The sequence below is a fragment of the Suricata suricatta genome, chromosome 5 (assembly GCF_006229205.1).
Source record: "Suricata suricatta isolate VVHF042 chromosome 5, meerkat_22Aug2017_6uvM2_HiC, whole genome shotgun sequence".
NCBI lineage: Eukaryota > Metazoa > Chordata > Mammalia > Carnivora > Herpestidae > Suricata > Suricata suricatta.
The window spans coordinates 102,100,513-102,109,729 of NC_043704.1; the positions used below are offsets into that span (position 1 = coordinate 102,100,513).

The 9,217-nt window shown below is 42.2% G+C and overlaps 1 protein-coding gene across 1 annotated transcript in view; it reads right to left on the reverse strand.

Moving 5' to 3' along the window:
* B3GALNT1 (beta-1,3-N-acetylgalactosaminyltransferase 1 (globoside blood group)) overlaps positions 1–6,431 on the reverse strand; it is a 7,755-nt gene extending 1,324 nt beyond the window's left edge. Inside the window, exons 1-2 of the mRNA XM_029938750.1 lie at positions 6,408–6,431; positions 5,463–5,628 (exon numbers count right to left, since the gene is read on the reverse strand). Coding sequence (XP_029794610.1) covers positions 5,463–5,628; positions 6,408–6,431 — 190 coding nt within the window. The remainder of the gene's footprint in view (positions 1–5,462; positions 5,629–6,407) is intronic.
* Between the last annotated feature and the right edge of the window lie 2,786 nt (positions 6,432–9,217).

A 9,217-nucleotide genomic window follows, 5' to 3' on the forward strand; every position in this document is an offset into this window, starting at 1 on the left:
TTTTCCATTTGAACTTTTTCCCAGTTTCTTCACTGATGAGTTTATTATTTCATAGCTCCATTAATGTAAAGTCATTGGTCCTTATTGCATATCAGTAATCTCTTGGACTTCAATAAATATTTTACTGTGGTAATACAGAGAAGAATTAAAGCAAAAAGATCTGAATTTTGGTCTTGTGTTTAAAACTACAATCCCCAGTGGTTTTATGTCACTCCATCTATCTCATTTTTCCACCTGGAAATTGGGAATAATTTAGAATGCCAGGGAGCATGTTTCCTTTTGGAAAGGACTCAGAAAGCAAAAAAGAAAAGAAAGACCCTGATGTCCAGAATATTATGAGTATTATTATTAACCTGCTCCATGTGTGTTCTCATTAACAATCAATTTGAGGACAAAGATGGAAAAGAGAAAAAACAATGCTGCTGCTGTTGTTACTAGTATCACATCAAAAGGAAAGCCCTAAAATATCATCTAAGATCATATCTGAATTCCTTGTTTATGTGGAAACACATTTCTTCATAGGAGTGGTGATGTTGGTCATCTCTGACCTACTTGTAAGTCAAAGAGGAAGACTCCCTGGCCCCAGATGTTGGGGATTGTGCATTTTCCCATTGAGGCCAATATGGGACAAGTGATTCCTTTTTTCTGGATGACATGTGGGCAAAAGATAAAATCCATTGGCAGAAAATATAAATGTATAGTCAGCAGTAGTAATACTGAAATAGTTATAATTCTCCAGTAAGAAAGGCTTAGTTTCAATTAGATATGTTATAATTTGTGATTCTCTATAGAACAGTTGTTTCCGTTTCCTTAGCTCAAACCTGATATCAGTTACAATAAGATCTATTAAATGAACTCTTCTATGGAATCAATCTATGTCCTTGCTAATCCCCATTCATAAGGAGTCACTTTCTTTAAGACCGATCGTGGTTACTTTTGCGGTATGATTAGATTGGTTTTGCAGAAGTTTATATTGATGTCGGAGAAGCTACGTCAAAGAATTTCTTGAGAGAACTTTTAAAATAAATAATATCCTTTAAAAACAAAACAAATCACAAGCAAAATGAATAGTTGCCAAATTTCAGAAGATTGTTTCTTTTCAACTAGAGATTGGGGCCTAAAAGATCTCTAAATAGCTAAATGGTTATGAAAAACAAGAAATTGGGTCATTATGTTTGTTTTTATCTACATGTTTCTTAATAGTCTAAACTTTCAAGTAGTAAATATCAGTCCGCTGTGTTAAAATTTTGGCCTTTGATGTTTAACCAAATAAACAGCATTTTTTATTTTAACTCATAGCAAAGTTTAGTTCTAGAGACTAACCTTGAGCTGATTCTCTTCCATCTGCCATAGCCCCACCATGTCCATGGCCTTACATACTCTGCCTCACTCATTTACTTTGCTTGCCCATAGCATGGAGTTTGTGACCCTTAACATTAGCGTTGGCCAGATTGGGCTGCAAGAGCAACTCTCAAATCTCATGCTGACAGCAGACGTTTTCCCCCATCCACATTGCATGTCACTGGTTGCAGACATTGGCCATGACCTGCTGCCTGTATCTTCTCATCTCACAATGTCCACTGCAGGGCACACCCTGTCTGGAACATGCCATTCTTACAGAAGGAAGGAAAAAAGAGCTGGCAAAACACACTGACATCCACTGACCAAAGGAAATTCCACGCCAAGTCCAGTGTCAGCGGCAGGCGGATAGTGTATTCTCATAGGAAATCGGGAAAGTCATGTGGCGGCAGGCAGGAATGTGTTGTTCTAGAGAATGGGGGTGAATAGTTGGGTGCAGTAATATCCACCATACATAGTGTGTGAAGCAGGTGGGAGGCTAAGGATCTGCAGTTCTGAGGCTGGCCTGAGTGGACCAGAAGTTTTCTGGCTCACTGGCTGCTGGTGCTTTGATCTCTCTCCTGAGAGGGCTACCCTTTCACCCCTGTTAATCTTTCCCTAGCTCCATCCTAAATGTGCTGGGCATTGTGTTCCTAGCAACTCACCACATGCAGGGCAGCCAGAGCCGAGCTGTTTATAACAATAGTATTTCTGATCACTAGGTTGGGGACAACCTTCTCTTTGAGTCTAGTAGGCAGTTATTGCAGGCTGGAGGGAGAGAGAGAGATGTTGGAGGGGGCCAGACTTCACTAGGGTAGGGTGACTATGTAGCAGGTCCATCCTGCCATCTTTGATGTTATTCTATCTTTTAATCCACTGGGAATTAATCTTTATGTTACGCCGACTTCTTTGGGTTTTGTGTGATCTGAAGACTAACTCTAATTGGGATCCCCTACACTCTCCATCAACTCTTTGATTGTCCCAGTGTGGTTACTATGGGAGCAAACCTTCAAGAAGCCCATCAAAATAGATGGCACACGGTGGTGTTGGTCACGGGTGCAAGTTCGCAAAGCCCTGAAAGCCAAGGGGAGATTCTAGTGGGCAGTCCCTTCACAGAAGGAAGGGCCATCTCATGGGGCTTGTAAGAACAAAGGAGGGCCCCACAAGGATAAATATCATTACTTTGTATTTAAGGTAAGTGATGGAGGCACAAAACTTCGATTTAGTCTTTGAGTCCTGGTATTGTCAGCACAACCAGGGGGTTTTAATTAACGGAGTCTACACAATTTTCAGAATCCCAAAAGCTGAGAGGATTCTATACCTTCACCTAAAATAAGGTTGCCCAAGTTAAGGAAAATGTTTCCACTTGCTAAAATTTAATAAGCTAAGACAATAGCCATGATTAGCTTATGCTAAACAGAAGCTTAATTTGGGGGATATTTTTTCTTTGATTAGTAAACTGGAGAAACTGTTCTAATTTAGTACGTGCAGAGTCACGGATGATGGTTCATCGAGGGCAAAGGGATCTTTGCCAAGAAGAAATTTGGGAACTCTTTTCCTTGATATGAGGGCATGTAACTTGTCCAAGGTCATTGTCAATCCAGTACTAGAATATTCCAGGCCTAGCTACACTGTCCTCCCTTGGTAGCCTCGAGTTTGGTTAGAGCACATTCCTCAATGGAAATGCAGAAATCTCCAGAAAGGATTACCCTTGACTCAGGAGTGGGAGAAACTTTGAGGTGCCAGTCTATAGTCTCCAATGGATTTAAGGAAATGTGGAGCCACTAGGCATCTTGGGGAAGGTAGGTGGACAGACTACAGAGTAAGATACAGTGGGGAGGTGAATGGAGCACAGAGTAGTAACTCCCGGGTGGACAAGTGCTGTCCCCAGCAGTATGACAAGATCCTATTGCCAGCAAGAGAAGACTGGGGTCCCTGATGACATATACTAAGTTTGCTGCACATGCATTTCAAACTAAACATATCCTCCATGCATATGGTCAGAGTGCTGTGGATGGAAATGCCTTGGGCTGTGTAGGAGGCAAGAATGTCAATTTCAGGTTTCCCGAAGGGGATGAGAACCAAGATCAGTGAGAAAGTTCCAAATACAACCTGAGTCTTTACGTTATAGGCTTCTAGTTATTTTACAAGTTCAGTGATAAGGTGTCAATTACCCAGGAGAAAAGAATACAGCAAAATTTTGCAACCCTCAGGTCACCTGCAATAGGGAGTATATTTGTTTTAAGTTTCAGACCCCAGTGCCGGGAACACTAAAATGTAGTCTCTCTCTCTCTCTCTCTCTCTCTCTCTTTTTTTTTTTTTTTTAATATTTATTTACTTTTGACAGAGGGAGAGAGAGACAGAGACAGAGTGTGAGCAGGGGAGGTACAGAGAAGGACACAGAATCCAAAGCAGACTCCAGGCTCAGAGCTGTCACCACAGAGCCCAAAGCAGGGCTCAAACCCACAAACCGTGAGATCAGAGCCTGAGCTGAAGTCAGATACTTAACTGACTGAACCACCCAGGCACCCTGGATCCTCCTATTTAGGAAGCCTGAGCCAGGTTGCCTGGGTTTCAATTAAAGCTTCTCTGATTACTAGCTCTGTGGCCGCTGGCAAGTCACTTTACCTTTTTTGTGCCTCAGTTTCTTTACCTACAGAAAGAGAAGAAACGACTTACCTCACAGGGTTTTTGACACACGGTAAATGCTATATGACTATTAGGTATTTTTGTGTTATTGTTGAGACACTGCATTTGGACTTCTAAAATAGTATTTCAGGTTTGCCATGGAGTACCACATTTTGTGCTGGTTAGAGAAGTAATTTTAGACCACCTGAACATGGCAGAAGAGATGCTGCATGTCCTCTGTGACTAGGTCAAAAAAAAGCCTTACAGCTTTTGCCGTGGTCTTTTGCAATGGATGCTTCCGTAAGAAGTCCAACTACTCTGAGCCCAGCACACAGAAAAGCCAAGATAGCCATGTGCAAAGCCATAGGGAGAAAGAAGCAATACCTGGCCAGGTCCCATGCTCCCACCAAGCCAGCTTAAGTACCAGATATGTGGAGCCTTCAGGCAACTCCAGCCCCCACTGTCTAAGACCCCAAACGAGGACTCCCAACTAATCCTCTTCAACCCACAGAACCATGAGAAATCCTAAATGTTGCTTTCGTTTATTAAGTTTTATAGTCATCTTACATAGTTAAAACATCTCTCCTCAAGGAAATTCCCCATCAGCTTTGACCCTCTGTTGTGACTGTGTCCCTATGTTGAACTCTAATCCCCATTGTGATTATAATAGGAAGTGGGGCCTTTGGAAGGTCAGGGGGCTCAAGTCTTCATTAATGCAATTAGTGCCCTTAGAAGAAGAGGTCAGAGAGTTGGTGTCCCTTTTTCCACCATATGAGGATAAAACAAATTGGTAGTCTGTAACCCTAAGGCGGCCTCACCAGAATCCGACCCCCTAATCTGAGACTTGCAGCCTCCACAACTGTGACAAACACCTTTCTGTTGTTTATAAGCCCCCCAGTCTGCGGTACTTTGTTATGGCAGCTGTGACAGACCTGCCCCAGGCCCCAGGCCAAGCCTTCTCCCCGGACATCTGGCCCTGTTCCCAGAATGGCAAGCCCTCATGCCTGTTTCAGGTCACCAACAAATAATTTACAAAATGTCTTTTAATTCAGCCGTCGTTGTGTTTTACTGTTGCCTTGTAGACCATGTAGGAGACAGAGTGGAGCTGCGAGTGACTTAACATTTCTCCATTAAGGAAATCCATTTGAGAAATTTCCCAGATAGAAAGAAATCAACTTCCCTCAAGATAAATTACGGCATTCTCTTGCAAGTTTGCAGCAGCTGCAGTGATTATTTTAAATGTCACGCTTCCCCCTTGCTGCAGATGTAGAAACCATAGAGAAACAGGCAGGATGAGCTCATACCAAAATGTGAACAGGAAGTGCCTCTCAATGACTTTCCTGTTTAAAGTACCTTTTATTACTTCAATTTCAACAACAAGGACAAATTACTTTTATAAACGTTTTAACAAATACATTGATAAATTTAGGTAAAGGTAAAAAGCAGGGTCAGAAACTGTCATGGGAAAAGGCTAGTGGGGGACAGAGATCAAATACTGTGCCGCTGCTGGGCCACCAGCCCACCTTCCTGCCTTCCTGCCTTCCCGCCTTCTCCCGTGCAGGCAAATGCTGTCCCCACCACAGAGGCCACACTGTGCAAACCAGTCCCAGTCAGTGGGACCCGAGGGGACATCTGCTGGTGTGCTTCTGGGAGGTTTGCTCCCTAATTAAAAAACAAAGGAAACAAAGGAGAAAGGTTCTTTTTCTTTGGTCAGATTTTGTCTACAGTGCTGGGATCTGCAGCTTCCGTGTTGATCCCAAGAAGTGAGAAGCCTAAATGTCAGAGAAGTGGGCTGAGGTGATATGCCGGTCAACCCTGAGATCACTTACCTCTGGAACTTTTGTAGTGGTGAAGCCAGTAGTCTGTTCCTCATCCTGACTGTGGGGCCACAAGAACAGTATCCCTGCTCAGAACAGGTTGTGCCCAGGGTGAGTGGGGAGATCAATCGAACTCTCCTCGGCTCCGTGGCCTGGAGCTTTGAGGGTGTGGGATAGATCCTGCTGGAGAATGGTGCCCTGCCTGTGAGCAGCCCTCACTGCTCAATGGAGAGTGGAGCAAAGAGGAAATGCCTTCTCTTTGCCTGGCGGTGCCTACCTTCCACTTAAGGCAGCCGTGTCTTGGTTCCCTCTGCCAGGAGGAGAGACAGAAGACCAAGAAGCCAAGGGTTGTAGCCCCAAATAGTCTGTACATCTCTCACCAGTGGGATCATGACTTCTTATCTGGATGAGAAGAGAGGCCAGGACCACATTCGTTTGCCTTTTAAGGTCTACTCCCTGACTACCATCATATCAGAGAAGGTTTGTTTTATGAACTTGGCACAAAGTAGTTTCAGGGCCTGCTGGTAACAACACTCACTATGTTCTCTTCATAAATGAGAAGCTGGAAAATCTCTGGCTTGTGGTAAGTTCACAACTAAATGACCAGTGAGACACAGGTCTTACCTGTTCTTCCTGCCTCAAGGCCATTGTCATTACTTTATTCCAAATGAAGTGTCTCAAGGTTTCAGGACAGTCGAATACCTATATATATTGATTTATTTGCTATTCAAAGGTCAAGTGATAATTAACCCTATCTCTTAGCTCAATGAATAGTAGGAAAGTAACCTCACTTTTTTTTTTAATGTTTTATTTATTTTTGATACAGAGAGAGACAGAGCATGAGAGGGGGAGGGGCAGAGAGAGAAGGAGACACAGAACTGGAAGCAGGCTCCAGGCTCTGAGCTAGCTGTCAGCACAGAGCCTGACGTGGGGCTTGAACCCACGAAGGTGAAATCTGACCTGAGTTGAAATCAGAGGCTTAACCGACTGAGCCACCCAGGCGCCCCAGTAACCTCACTTTTGTTACTGAAACTCGGGTTATCGAAAGTCAGGTGTAGTGCAGTGTGACCCAAGCCATGAGGAATCCCCCATCTTAAGATCCCAGCACCATGGAGACAGTCCACTGGTCTACTTGACACTATCAGGAGAACGGCAGTCTCTCTCAAAAAATTTAGAATGAGGGCTAAACAACTTAAGCTAATCTGAGCATTATCTCCAATGAAGGAGATACAAATCTGGGGAATTTTATTAGCTGTGTTTTTTTCTCTTAAAATTAGATTTCATGTTTTAGGGCAGTTTTCAATTGACAGCAAAATTGAGAGGAAAGGACAACAACTTCCCATGTGCTTCCTTGTCCCTCCCCCCCCCCCCAGCCTTTACTACTAAAACACTGCTCACCAGCGCGGTGCATTTATTACAGTGGCTGACACATCCTTATCACCCAAAGCCCATAGTCCACATTGGACTCTTGGTGGACCCTCAGCGAGCCTGAGATTGTGATCTCTGGCCAGAGCTTCAGAGCTGAAGTCTAGGGCTCATGGAAGGGCAGTAGCTTACAGAAACAGAGAAACTGTCCACATTCAAATAGACCCTTAGCTGGGACCAGTGCCCTTTTTCCATGGCTGGTCTAGGGCCAGACTGGTAGGCCTGACACTCTATAGACCTTGCAGGACACAACAATGATTCCCATGGAAGCCAACCCCAGACTGGCCTCCTTACCCGGCAGGCTGGATAGAGGCCAGGAGGGTACAGCGTTGATATCTGGAGTCAAAAGGTCTTGATGGGGGGCAGGAGGTTTATGGTTCCAGACCACAAATTTGTCAGTATATTCTTCTTATTGTTGAGGATTTTTCTGTCATATGAGTAAACAACAATTTCTTTCTCCATTTGGGTTGTTTCCAGTTTGGGACTAATGAATAAGACTGCCATTAAGATCCTTGTAATGGTTTATTTGTGGGGGTTATTTGTTTTCTTTTCTCTTGTGTAAATGCATACAAATGGAATTGCTGGGACTTTGGGTCTATGTATGTGTGTGTATATATGTATATATGTGTATAATATACACACACACAACTTTATTACAAAATGACAAATCGTTCTCAAAAGTCTATCATTGTATATTCCCACACATTTTTCCTTTTATGGCTCATGCTTTTGGTGCCCCAACCAAGAAATCTTTACCTAGACCAAGGTGAGGGAGATTTTTTTTTTCTTATATTTTCTCCTAGTTTTATGAATTTTAAGTTTTAGATTTAGGTCTATGATCCATCTCCAATTTAAATTTTTAATCAGAGTGAGAAAGGGTTTGAAGTTCATTTTTTCCCATACAAATACCCAGTTGTCTCAGCAACGTTAAAGAAAAAAAAAAAAAAGACTTGCCCCATTAGGGAGTGCGTAGTCCGTTTACGTTTAACATAATTATGGAAATGATTGGGTTTAAGTATACCATTTTGTTATTTACTTTCCATTTTGCACCTTTGTGGCTCCTTCCCTCCCTTTTTGAGTGAACTAAGCACAAATATTCCATATAATTTCCTCAAATGTCTTCTTAGCTATTTCTCTTTGCTTTTTAAAATTATTTTTAAATAGATTGTTTTAGAGCAGGACTTCTTGACCGTGGCACTATTGACACTTTGCATCAGATAATTCTTTATGGGGTGTGCTTTCTTCATATTTAGCTTCCCTGTGGTTTGATGATTTCCTGGTTCTATATATTGATGTTTTTCATATTTGAGAATCTGTGGCCATTATTTCTTCAAATATTCTTCTGCTCCACTCTTCTTGTCCCTTTCTGGCATTTGAGTAGCTTGTATCTTACACTGTTTTATAGTGTCCTACATATCCCTGAGGTTCCATTAATTTTCCTCCAATTTTTTTCACCTTTTTCTCAATCTGGGTAATCTGTATGATCAAGTTCACCGACTCCTTTTGCCATCTCCAAGTTCTATTGAGTTAACCTAGTAAATTTTTCATTCCATTTATTTATTTTTCTGTTCTAGAATTTTCACTTTAAATGCTCCATTTCTCTACTGAGATCCCATATCTATTTTCTCCTTCAGACCAAGGCCTTTAATTCCTTGGATATATTTATTATAGCTGCTGTAAAATATGCTAAGACCAATAATCTAAGCCTCTCAGAGTTGGCTGCTATTGATTGTTGTTTCTTCTTGACTAGTGGTCACATCTTCCTGTTTCTTTGGGTGTATGGGGACTTCTTGATTTTATATTGTACTGGACAATGGAAGCGATATGCTATAAATATGTAAATATTCTGGATTCCATTATCTTCTTCTGAAGAATTTAGGGTTTTTATATTTGTTCTAGTAAGTGGCTCAGTTATTAGCTGATCATCTGACCTTGTATTTTGGTGGGGCCTGGGCAGGGACGGAAGGAGGAAGGGATACATATTATGGTTTCTTTCAGCATGTCTGTAA